At 40.1% G+C, this 13,522-nt stretch overlaps 1 protein-coding gene across 1 annotated transcript; it reads left to right on the plus strand.

Annotated features, from left to right (window-relative positions):
* Positions 1–813: 813 nt before the first annotated feature.
* LOC104540566 (GRAM domain-containing protein 1C-like) lies at positions 814–8,431 on the plus strand (the record flags this gene model as incomplete). Its single annotated transcript, XM_010184400.1, has 4 exons — positions 814–898; positions 5,244–5,347; positions 7,088–7,183; positions 8,351–8,431. Coding segments are annotated over 4 exons (366 nt in total), but the record flags the coding sequence as incomplete, so codon positions are not given.
* Between the last annotated feature and the right edge of the window lie 5,091 nt (positions 8,432–13,522).

The raw sequence follows: 13,522 nt of genomic DNA on the forward strand, positions 1-13,522 counted from the left end.
AAAAAACCATGATCTTATTATTAGTGCAAAATGAAAAATAGGGCTTTTACAGCAGAATCATTGCTGGAGAGCATGCAGAAGTTCTTTATTTGAATGGGAGTAGGGGCATTCATTTATAAGAATAAGGAGTTAAAGTCCATTAAGGTTAATTGTCTTTGCTGTGAGTTTACCATCCAATTTGAATCTTAGATGAACCATAGACAGTGATCTTTTTAAATATGGGGTGGAATGTAGAACAGATCAGGAAGTCCAAGAGGTGATGGTGATGCTGTTGTTAGTGTTTACTGGAGGAAACTTGTGCTTTTATTCCCTCAGGTTTATAGCAACTGTCAAAAAATCCACTGAATTGCAGTATTCCCAAAATGGTATTCCAATTAGAAATTGGTGTTGTAGGTTATGTCTTTGTGTCCAGCTAGTGGCCTGCATGAGGATTTGATCTGCTCTGCCACCTCCTGTGCTGCAGCCTTGCTGCCTCTTGCTTAGTCTGTGCTAGAAGACTTAGACCTGGAAGGGGCTCTCATGTCCTTATGTGTGGAGCAGGTTGCCATCATACAGCTGTAATGCTTTGTAATTGGCATATGGCCTGATAGAAGAAACATTTTGGCTTATCCTATCCTAAATACTGGGAGGACACTCTTTATAATATAAACAAGCATTAAGTTACAGCGATGGTCATATTTAGATACCCCCTATTCTTTATTGCTCTTTTGGTGTTGTTTTGTTCTTCAAGATAAAATTACACATCCAGTATGAAGACAGTTGATGGCTGAAAATAAATCTGTCTACTTAACCTTTTACCATTCTTTGTTGCAGCTCTCTAGTTCGACGTACAAATACAGGAGTGAGGAATTCAAGAGACAGTTTTCTCATCTGCCAGACTCAGAGAGACTCATAGTAGGTAAGACGTAATCTCACCAAAAGTTCTTTCCTTATGGCTGATAACCCCAAACTGCATTAGTGCCAAGTTGTTTTGTTTTGTTTTTATGGTATATAAACTATGGCTGATATCTTCCTATTATCCTTTCTCTGAACTACCTTCAAATACCTTCAGAGAAAGTCAGGTCCATACTCCACTCTTATATTGCCTGTTTTGTGAAAAAAGTCAGATTGCTTTTGGGGTTGAGAAGTTAAGAAAAAGATACCAAATTCTTCAATTCATCTAGATATGGGATGGGAGCCTCTTAATGTCTTTTCCTGACACTACTTTTTAGTGAGTTTTTAGACAAAACCCTTCCTTACAGCAGTAGAAATGTGACTGTCTGACAGCTGTTAGCTGACAAGCTGGAAAGGAAAATCACTAGGCAGGGCCAGAGTGAGCATTGAGCACAAACTCAACATATGTGCGTTAACAGGCTTATGTGGCGATGCAAATATGAGAACAGAGGTAGAGTTACATCCTGAGAGCTTTGAATTTGTTTTGTTCTTTCTAGCATGGACAACCTACTTGGTGTACCTCTTGAAGTGTCATAACCATTTCCTTTATCTCCTGTGTGTGTCTGAGTCCTCTCTTACTTTAGAGACAACTAGTTACGGTTGAGCCAGTTGCCGTAGATGTTGGAGGAGGAGGGAACAATTCCATAGTTGTAATGGTTTGGTACTTGAATACAAAGGTAAAGGATGTTGCTTCAGTGACTGTTAAGTAGGTAGGTCATGCTTAGCAGAAGCTTTTCCCTTGCTCCCTGGAACTAAGCCTAGACTCTTACCTTAGGCACCTTGATTAGTGCGACTTCTGGGTCTGAGTAACACATTGTGTGCTTGTAATTTAAAAGACTCTTCAGAGACAATTGCCAACTATGTGGTATGAAGGCATAAAATTCAATATCTAAGTGTGTAATGCCCATCAGCCATCGCAGGAGAAGCCACAAACAAATCTTCATTTTATCCTCACTGTGCACTTGGATGGCTTTGTCAACATGATATATCAAGGGTAGATAAAAATGTTTTATGCCCCATACTGGTCTGTGTAGTTGTAGTTACTGCCCAGGCTGGTTGCTGAGCATGAAATATGTTATCTAGTGCTGTGCTGTGCAAATCTGCTAGTTCTGGGTTGGCTCATGCCTTGAGTGGAGGCTTTTCACAGCTCAGTATACCAGGTTAGCTTATCCATAGGCTGATGACAAAGGTGCAGGTATAGAAGTATTGCTCAGCTGGAAGTGCGGAGGTGGTGAGAAGTGCATGGGGTGGGAGAGGACAGAAGCAGGTGCCAGAGAATATCAAACTATGGTGTTTAACTTCTTGGCACTGAAATGTTCCTTTTGAGCTCCGACTCTGTTTTGTTGCACTGCAAAATCCAGAGGCAGCAGGTGTCTAACTCTACCTCCTTTGAATGCAGTGATGCACTTTACTTCCTCTTTCATCACTTTCCTTGCAGGTAAACCTGCCTGCACTGCCTGAGCATTGTGTAACAAATACATTGTCTAAGAATTGGGTATTGTTTTTTGTACAAAAGTGACATTGTGGCTGTTTAAAGTTCATCTCTCATCTCATGTAAACTTTAAGGAAGTGAAAATTGAGAGTCTGTTAGTATATGCTTGCTCGAGTTCCTTCCAGGCTAATGGAAAATAAATTAGAGCTTTCACTTGCACAGAAACAGTTAAATCCCTGCATCCTTTACCAGCCTCAGAAGGAGGCAGTTACCCTCTGAAATGCCCCCTACATTTTTTAAATACTTGAGTTCAGTGCAGAAGTAAAACAGAAGAAAAGGATATAACTTCAAAGCATTGTTTTGATATTTCTCATTACGCAGAATTGATGTTAGAAAGCCATGGAGCAAACTAAAGGACATTTTCCAGGAACAGACTGCTTAGGACTTGGAGAAAGATTTAGTAATGGGTTAATCTCAACAGTGCAGCACCTGTTCCACCAGAAGCAAAGTCATTAGTTTATATACATTCTTTTACTCCATACAAAGCAGTGCTCCACTGGAAGAACTTCTTACATCCTTCAAGCAAAGAACTTTTCCTTTGCTTGATGCAGAGAAACTTATCACAGGCTTTACAGCGTTCAAACAAGCGATTAGTTGCTGCTGTTCATCAAAAGAACTGTAACTCCTCCTGTTCTTAACTTAGCTGATAAAAAAAGAAGCTGCTATGCCACTGTAATGAGCACTGTATGTAAAGATTATATAAAATACAATTCTTGTAATGAAAGAGAAATCACTCAGACTTTCAAAACTGAAGTCTAAAGGAGGGCCAATGACTTCAATTTGTCTGCAAATGTTGTTTACAAGCAACATCTTAAGTTAGTGGATCTGAAAACTTAGGAGAAATGCTAATATCTTCCTTTGTTTTGATTTTCTCTTTTGTGTAGTTAGGATATGGTGGTGTTGCTCATCACTTGCCCAGTGCTCCAGTATTTGTAGGTCTGAATCCCTTTCCCTCCCCCAAACATAGAAGTTGGATGCAGAGTTCTTGGTAATGCTTTCCTCAAGTCCTTAACCTCAAATTCCTGCTGCCATCCCTCTCCCTGCTCTCCCAGCATTTTAGTACCTGACTTCTCTTTAAGCATGCATTTACAACCTAATCATTTGGATTTCTTTCAGTTTATGTAATTCTGTTTGCAGTTATATCTCTGAGGGCTTGTATACATGCCTTGTGCTTGTTGCAAGAAACTTTATTTCCACTTGATTATTTGAGGGGAAAACCCAAGAGAATTGTAAAAAAAGAATAACAAAAGCTTCTGCAGATGCAGGTTTTCCTTGAAGTTAGGATGGTGAGGGACTTCAGAACCTCTTGGTACTTGAATAAGAACTGTATTCATCTTGTTGTACACAAAATCAAAATTCTGACTTGGACAATACCAGGTACAATGCTTTTTGAAATAACAAAACTCTTTGATATAGCTTGAAAGTTAAAATCATTACCATCCTGCATGAATTGGTGCATCCTGGGTATTTTCTGTACAAGTGTCACTGAAATCAGGAATAAAAAAGAATAACCATCTCTTAATACCAATCTAGCATTAAGAAGCAGGCTTTCTTTATTCAGCAGTGGGTGCGAAGGGATGACTCTGGATGCATAAGTATGGTCACTTTTCTTAGCATATTTATACACAAGTTTCAGGATTGCACAATCTAAGTTACAAGGTTTGTTTGCAATTTAAATATAATGCATTTAAACATTTGCTTCATCATTCTCAGATCAAACTGTATTTGCTTATAAAGACTCTTTTGATGGTCTCTGGTGGGTCTGAAGAGGCACTCTTAGTGTCCTTCCCATGATCTCTGAGTCCTTTTCCCATATATGGTCCTTCCTGGTATTGTACTTGTCTTGTAACTTCATTTGTGAATTCCTTAGTTCCTTTTATCAACCAGTGTCTATCAACTGTCATAGACACTTCTATCTGTAGTCCTTCAAAATGTACTAGGTTGTCTCCGTGTACCAGGATGTACTGGCTCCAATTGGGAAGATCATGTCCAATTACAAAAATCACGTCCTTGAGTACATTCTTGTTTGAGGCCCCTTGTAACATGAGGTAACCTTCTTTAGGTTGGAACTTCTAGAAGGGGTCTGTCTGTCTGTCTTAACTTTCTAGCAGTAGTACTTCTGAAAATTCCTTTTGTTTTGAATATTCAGGCTCTGAACTAATGAAAGCTCTCTCAAAGAGGTTTTAAAAAAGTGCAACCGCATCCCTCTGTCCTTAATTAGCAGGTATCTGATAATGGGTAATTGCATTCTAGATGAAATCTGTTTCTCAGTAGGTATGTGTCAGCCAGAGGTAGTATCATAATAAAAATGACAGCTTCTGAGTATATCCCCTGCCTGAAGCTTCAAGCTGCCGTTTAGTGTCTCACTCTGCAAATAGTTTTAGCTAGTGATAGGACCTGTTGAGTGGGAAATTATCTTGCTACAACGTATGAACTACAGTTATGTAGGAGTTGACAGTATAATCCGTTATGCTATAAAATGCTTGTGTAGTCTGTTCTTTAGGTGCTTTGAAGTTTAATTTAATTTATGAATAATTCTCCCATGTACTCCTGATCTTGCCTGAAATTGTAGGATAATGCACAGGGGATCGATACATGGAGTGCTGTCCTCACACAGATGCTTATATCAACTCTGGCTTTGGGGTGTTCCCAGAGCAATGGTCTGGATGCAACCCAGCACAAATCTGACTTTTGAAGACTGAAAGAAATGTTTTTTTTTTAATTTTGTATTTTAATACTCTTATGTCATTTTAAGTTTGGGTCAACTGAGCTGTAATAAGTGAGTAAACTTGCTTTTGCTCTTGTTCTCTATACATAGATTATGCCTGTGCACTCCAGAAGGATATCCTGCTGCAAGGACGTTTGTATCTCTCTGAAAACTGGCTCTGTTTCCACAGCAACATTTTCCGATGGGAGACCACGGTAAGATCTCTTAGGTCACTTGAATCCCACCTCTCCTTTGCCCTGGACTATTAGGATATAACAGTGTCTCAAATCTTATCCTGTCAGTCTCATGCTAGTCACTTTGCACTGGAAAGGAAGAGCATGCATCCCTGAGTGGAAGTGCAGATCTGTTGCTCTGTAAAATGAGGGTAGCACTGGAGACATCTGAATGCTGAAGTAAACCTGCTTAGTCAGTCATTCAGCATAGGAGGGAGTTCAGGAGCTGTGCTAAAGCTGATCCTTTACATTCCTGGATAATGATTTGCCTCTCCTTTCCAATAAGAGTTGCAATATAAAGAGCTGTAATACAGTGTTCTCCTGTAAGACCGGGAGCATGGTACAGTATATGGTGTTGCCCTGTTCAAGAACTCTCCAGCATTGAACCTTAACTTGGTTTAGTTGTGCATGTAAACATCAGCATCTAAGAATAGCTAAAGAAAATCTATAAAGAGGTCACTCTGCAAGTTCTCATATTGTGGTCTGTAGCTTTTGAACATTATGAGCATAGATAATCATGTTGGCCTTCTATTTCTGTCAGATTAGATGAATGAGTTAATTTTTTTCATTCAAGCAGTGGTTACATCTGCTTTAAAAATAGCATGAGGCAGTGAATGAGTGGGGGAAGGTAGCCTAGCTATTAGGTGATGGAGATATGTCAAAAAGTTCTGCAGCTGTGAGACTGCCCATCCCTTAAGTTAATCTCTTGAATTCTACTGTGTGCTCTGAAGTACACAGGATGGGCCAAAAAAGCTCACGTAGTTAAGAAAAAGAGAGGTCATAGAAGTGCTTAACTGAAAACCAAGCTTAATTTTATCAGATGGTTTTGATGATTGAATGTTTTTTGCTGTAGACTTGAGATTTTAAAAAAAATTACAACCTTGAATATATAAACCATTCAAAGAATGATTTTTCAGCCAAAACAGCATACATCTTGGGAACTTGTTCCTGCTTGCCTAGCAAAGTGATCACTTAAGGCAATCTGAGCTCATCTGCTGCAGTGGTAGAGCCAAGTTTTGGGATGTCCTTAGCAGAGTGTGCTGATGCAGATAGAGTAAGTGGAGTACCTTCTGCACACTCAGGAAAAAGCAAGATCCAACTGTATGTTCTTCCTTTCTCTAAGCCGAACTACAGCACTGCCTTATCTTCAAGGGGCAGGCTGAATGGAAATGACTTGTTGCAGCCAGTCAGACCATGTTCTTCTGTTTACAGAAACATTTCAAGTGCTAATATGCAAGGCACACGCACCCAAGCAAGAAGATTTCCTTGCAGTGTATGGTCTGCAAATAAACCTCTGTGAAAACAAACTAGACTGCAAACTTCTGAGAGATGACATAAACAAGATAGTCTATTATCTGATCTGTGTTCTGCCTTATGTAGAGTGCTGATTGGGATTGGCTCTCAGATCTGTGGTTGGGATTGTGGCCTTAATCCTCGAGTGTTGCTGGAGGGGTGGAAAGAAAGAAGAAAGAACTCCTTGCTTCCCTAGTCCTAGTATGAAAAAAAGAGGAAGTTACTCTTAAGTCCTCTTAACTTGCTTCCACTTTGGAATGCTTGCTCTTAAGGTTAGCAAGTGGAGACAGTAATTTCCTTTGATCTTAACTGAATTGCATCCCAGAGTTTGGGGTTAGTTAGAGTTCCTCTTCCTTGTTTTGTGACTTTGTACATCTTTAGTTTTAACAGTTACATTTAATATGTCTTGTTAAATCTGTTTCTGTTTAGATTTCTATTGCCTTGAAGGATATCACTTTCATGACAAAGGAGAAGACTGCTCGTCTCATTCCAAATGCCATACAAATAGCAACAAAAGGAGAGAAGGTGAAGACCTGTATTTAAATATGCTTTTTTAAAATGATAACATCTAGGGTGCAGAACACTTGTAGTTTTAAATTTGCATGAGCAACTTCCCTGTCAGATCTTTAAATGTGATTAGGATTAGAAGACAGATTTAGTGTTTTCATTGCTGTGCATATTGGCTTGATAATTGAGCTTTAGTTTGGTTGCAGAATCTCCCTACTAGTGTTGATGCAGTAACCAGAAAGCAAGGAAGTTTTTGTCCCACTGATTCCCAAAGCTATTTGAAACTAAAAGTTCAGGGCATGAATTCAGAATGTGTGTCTTTGAGTTTGATATTTTTGCAATCTCATTGGATTTAAAGTGGCCCTGGAAGAAAAATGCTGAAAACAAAAGGGCTGTGTGGTATCACGGGTTTTGCGTCATGGAGTAATCTATCCATAGAACATGCAATTTTATGTTCTGAGAAGTGTAGTTTTTGGGTGTGTATTTGGAAAAACTGAAAAGTATGTTGCAGAATGTTCATATGTGCAGCACACTTCATGATACTACTTCTGTCAAAGCCTTGAAAATAATAATTCTTGACTGGATACAGAGAATAGCTTTCCAGGGTTAATCTGGAGCTGTTCTTTGTGAATAGACTGTTATTCCTCATGTTTGTCTGTTCCCTCTCAATTTATTAATTATTAACTTTCATAAGTTAATAAAATAAACCTATTTCTCTGCTAAAAAAACTTTCAAATGGCAAAGATTTTAATGCTGCAGATGATATAGCTAATTTGATCTCCTATTTAAATTTCACATTTTTCATGTGAAGAGGTGAGTAAAAGGAATATGTGCTGGAAGGATAGTGCTGTGGCCTGTAATAAATAAGCATATGCATCCTTAATTTTTTCTACCCCCTGTTTGGAAGTGGGAGAAATATTTAAGTGTAGTTAGTTAAGCCAAAGTTAGAAATTATTGCACTTGGATTCCCAGAAGAGCACTTGTCTTTATATACTGTCTGGCTATTGGTGAACTAACTCTTGCTTATTAAAAGTAGTAAAAAGTGTGGAGTATGAGGAATATGAGCCCAGGTTTGTTGAGTGTGAGAGGAGCATGCTATTGCTGAAAACAAGGAATACAAGGAAGCTTTCTAGGTTTCTTGAAAATACCTACAAGTGAGCTTTTTGCACCTTGTTTTTCCTGCAGTTTTTCTTCACATCGTTCAGTGCAAGAGACAGAAGCTACCTCAGTATCTTCCGCTTATGGCAGAATGTGTTGCTGGATAAGGTAGGCTTGTAAATGTTGCTACCTGTGGTTAAGTAAAAAACCCCTTTTTCTAAAATAAACACATGGGTCTTGGGAGGATAAGGGACTTTCCTTAAGAAATTAGCTTTTCCTTTCTGATACAGAAATCTAATCTGATGTTCTCCTTTGGCACCTCGCAATTCAGATCCTAGATAAAATTCCCATCCTTTCCTTCTCATGCTGACATCTACACCTTTGCTGTCGATTTTGTCTTTGAAGATAGGTTGCATGTTTCTCTTTACTACCAACTCAAGCAGATATTACTAAATCGGCATGCTTTTGCATCGCGTTTTCTTTGGCTAATTTGTGAACAAAAAGGAAAGAGGCTTTTTCAGTGAAAGCTTGTTTCTTTTTAAGGAAAAAGCCAAATGTGACCTTCTCAGATAAGGTAGCTGAACCTTTGCCAGCCAGCTCCTTGTAACTCCCCTGACCTTGAATAAATGCAACAAAGGCAGGCTGTATGATATGGAAGTGTATTTTGGTAACTGCTGCTAGTTAGTTTGATTTATATTGCAGTTTGTGGACACTTAAGCTAATCTTCTTTCTAAAAATATGCCAACACTTTTGCAGAACATCATTGTAAGTAATGCAGTGTTTGTAAACCAGTTCCTTCCTGTTTATGGCTCTTGTTTAAATATTTAAACACAGCTGCAGTTGAACACTGAAATTCCCATTTATAAATCTGCACTACAATGGTCTCCAGAGGCTTAAAGCTGTTGCACTACTGGTATGTATTTTAGGGCAGACTAGAGGCACTTTTTGTCAAAAAAAAAAAAAAGCTGACCATAAAGGAAAGCGACATTTAAGGCAAAACTGTTTGCTGCAAATTTCTTACCCATCATATCAAATACTATTTAACTGTAGCATCATAACCAGTAGCACTGGAAAAAACCAGACATGTACTGTAATCTTTTGACTGGAATGTGCAATTAGAACTAACCTTGTTTTCTTAGGCAAAGTTTGTCAGGAATGGTAGTTGACTTACTCAATTGGATAGTTTGTGCTGCTGAAGGGTGAATGTATGGGCATTTAGGTAGACAAACCTATCCACGGGTCTGGAACAGAGGCAATAGGCTTCTGTGCTGTTCAGTATTAGTTTTTCCTGTGCATTTCTACTCTCTGCTGCTGAAATGTGACATTAGGAACAGTTTTCCACTTCAGAGCAGTAGCTACAGGATAGATAAGAAAGTAGAAGGCATGAACTGCATATAAGATGAAATGAGTTAAGCAGGTTGCAGGGACCAATGCATCTGAGTAGTGTGGGAACTCTCCTTATTCCTTCTATCTAATCTTGCTATTAGCTTTCTTGCATCCTCACTGAAGTATGTTGAAAGGTAAGTCTGTTATATGAATTTCTGCTTGGCGTACTCAGTTGTAGAATGGAGCTTTACCATGAGGTGTATGTAGTTAAGGGGTTTTTTTGTTGTTTTGGTTTGGGGTTTTTTTTGTGCGTTTGGGTTGGGGTTGTTTTTTTTTTTTGTTTTGGTTCGGTTTTTTTATGTGGTATGTTTGGAGCCACTTCTTGAAACAGGATTTCTGTTAGGTTGAGCTCCTACTTCTGCAATGTAGTAGTGATGTCTGATTCTTTGCTGGAATGTTTTGAGTTACCTGTCATCCTGCTTTATGATTGTTTACTCCTTAACAAAACTAGATCAAGCTATAGAGGGGCCTTGAAAGTAGAGACTGAAGTTACTGGAGCTGGATCTACTGACTGCTACAATGACAGCTGTCCACTGACCTGTTGCTAAAAGAAAGTCATTGGTGCATTCAAGCTGTTTTGCTACTTTCTCCTCATGCCCTCCCTATGACAGGAAGAGGGCACATTTGAAAGAGGCTTCATACATCTGAGGCTCTGGCATGGTGTGCAATGCCTTGAGTATGTGAAGCCTGGTGTTTCTGGGCTCCAGCGGTCAAAAGAATCCTGCCAGAATTTGTAAGGCTTATGACAAAATAAACCAAATCTCAGTCTGGAACCAGTTCCAAAAGGAACTGCTAGACCTGGGGATGACATCCAAGTCTGAATTATGAAATAAAATCATTCTGGTGTCATCAGAAGTATAAGTCCAAATACAGCTGCTGCTAGTGCTGTCTTGTGCCATCTGATGGTAGATAATCCCCAGTTTGCAGGACTTGGGTCCAGGGAATCAAAACTGCATTTGCTTCAAATCATGTTTGTGCAGAGGTCACTTTCAGTCACTGACTCTGACCTCTTCAATGCTTCCTGGGCATAGATGTCATGTTACGAGGTCTCACCTCTGAAAAGTGACCTATCTGCTTTACCTGATATACCTTAAGCTTTCACCCTCAGCAGAAGTTCTCAGTAAGGTCAGCATGCCCTTTCCGAGATCTCCATCTTGTGGCCATTCTGCCTTGTACCTAAGTGTTGTGTGTCCTGAACAAGTAATCTTCTGTAAAGTCTGCCTTTCTATTAGAAATAACTTGCTGATCACCTTGCATTGTGTAAGAAAATCAGTAAATGGTTACATGCTGTTCCATGCCTAAGCTTATTTAGGCCATCAAGATACCCGCCCCCAACTTCGTGTCACTGTTCTGATAGGACTCCTGGTCCCCTTAACTGAGTTGCAATTCTCTAGCTCATAGCTTCTCCTTCAGATCTTGCTCCAGAAAGTGTTTGGCACCCTTTAACTTTGTGCTCTGGGAGTCAGTGGGTACCTTCCTATTTTTTTAAAATGTCTGTGGAAAGACTTGTTTCTTTCAAGGAAAATTCCACTTTTTTTCTTTCCATTCCTATTATGAAATGTGCTTAGCCTGAGTCTCACATGCTTTTACCTTGCTATTGTTTTTTAAATGGTCCTGGTCGAAGGGGAAACATCATGGAAAATAAGGAGTCATTAATGTAGGTCTGGAAGAGACATGATACTGGTCTTGATAAAACAGATAGCTGCTTCCACATCCACTGAGGCTTTCAATAATACATCAGTTTATAAAATCAGCCAAAATTCCTGTTTTGCAATAGGCTTTCCAGATTGGTAAAACAAGTTTACTAATTGCTGCTATTGACATTAAGAGCAATGACATTCATACTTTTGCTTTATTTTCCTATGGTTTATGGGTGTCAAATATCCTTCCCATTTAAGAGAGAAGGAACAAATTAAAATCTAATTAGGCAGGTCATTCAAATCCTGAACAAACACAGTGCTTCTTATTTCTAATGGAACAAGATCTTAACTTAATCGGTCTCAATTTCCATGAGTCCTCTTCCTCAAGAGTTGGATTTATTTTCCTATTGTTGTTCTTATGCTTTGCTGGGTAGAGATTTGCACCTGTCTCCAGAGACATTGCAGCAGGTAAGTCTAGAGGTGTGAGAAAGGACCAGAATTTCTGATGAGCTGAGCTTCTTACGGCAAATGTTTACCAGGACAGCAGTTCTGCCTTCCCTGGCAGCTTCTCAGAGGAGGTTGTGAAAAAGACTTGTTTATTTGCACCTTTGTGTGCAATGAGGGTTGTTTTAGAGATCAAAGAGGACTTGGGTTGTTTCTGGCGTTCATGTTTGGGCAGTTAGAGGGAGAGTTTGCCGTTTTCCCTTGTGAGTAAGGGATCAGACCAAATTCCACATCAGAGCTGCCTGATGGGAGTGTGGTGGGGGATTGTCCCTGGAGTAAACCTGTACGAAGCATTTTGTTCTTATTTCTGCATCTGTCCATAGGGGATAAAAATCAGCAGCTTTGCTTATGTCAGTGATATTCTATAGCATTGATTGTGTCATGCCACCGCTTTGTCTAGCATGAAACAAAATTGATGTTTTATGCTCCTGGTTGAAAAGACAAAAAAACGTGTCTCAGCTGCTTCTTGTAGCTTTTGTTTTTGTATACAAAGAGAACTGAGGAAAAACCCAACACAGACTGTCACCTTGAGTGGGCAAAGTAATTCGTGTTTAGATTCAGCCTTTCAAGCTTCAGAGCTTCTCAAACCATCCTCTCAGAAGCAGAAGTCTGACCCAGAAAATTTGTGCCCTTCTTTGCCTTCAGAACTAATCCTTTCTGATACAATAAAGCAAGTCTGGTTTGATCTTGGGCTGTGACCATTAACAACTTCTTAAATCTAGCTGAGCTAGGAATAATTGAGCAAAGTGCAAGAATCCTGTTTTAGAAGCAGAAGTTGGTAACATTGACTTCATAAAACCACAGGAAACGGCTTTATAGATTCGTAAGTACGTAGCTTAGAGTTTCTGTGCTCTCCTCAAGCCATTGAGCTCTCTGTACAAGGGCAGTCTGATTTGCCCGCAGACTGGTGCAGAATGTGCTAGTGAATGTCATTAGTGACGTTAGCCATTTGCCAGTTATTTTCTTAGGACTGGAAATAAAGGTACTAGCAATGGTGGGCAACAGAAGTGAAAGTGGCTTTGTTTCTGTCCTTCAATTTCTGATTGAAAGGCATGCTATCTAAAGATACACCTTAGTCGTATTTTGAAGCCATGTAATGCCTAGTCCTATTTTTAGCCATTTAATGAAAACAGCTGTAGGTAGTTGTTTGTGGTTATGAGTTTACAGGTTTAAAAGACAGCATGCCTGGGGAAGGTAAGGCAGCTGTATGTTGATGCATGTGTTTTTAGCACTAGATTTCGCTGAAGAACAAACCCCACGGCAGAGGGAGACTGGCAATAGCTGTTGTGACCCTTGCTTTATATGTGTGTGTTTTGTGTTTTAATGTTTACTTTGTCCTCGGTAGGATTAAATACCTTGAAACTGATCTCTACCAATGGGATGCTTGTGCCAGCCACTTTCTGAACAACGTGAAACCTTGTTGTGTTGGAAAACGCCCGAGTGAAAAAACCCCTCTTGGAGAGAGGTTCACAACAGCCGCGTCCTGGGCAGGGCTGGGTTTGCCCCGACCCTCGCCCGCTTTCCCCCTGTTCTGGGGCGGGGAGCGGCTCTCTTGAGATGCAGAGCGGCGATCTCGTATGGAGGCAGAGGGACACCCGTGCGTGTCCCGGCGAGGGGGACAGGCGCTGTGGCGATGCCCGCGAGTGCCCTGCTCCTCATGAGGCCGTCCCCGGGGGCCGGCGGCGCCGCCTCCGCCCGGCGGGAAGGCGCTGCCCCGGCCCCGCTTGCC

This window comes from Mesitornis unicolor, unplaced genomic scaffold (assembly GCF_000695765.1).
Source record: "Mesitornis unicolor isolate BGI_N332 unplaced genomic scaffold, ASM69576v1 scaffold41185, whole genome shotgun sequence".
Taxonomy (NCBI): Eukaryota; Metazoa; Chordata; class Aves; order Mesitornithiformes; family Mesitornithidae; genus Mesitornis; species Mesitornis unicolor.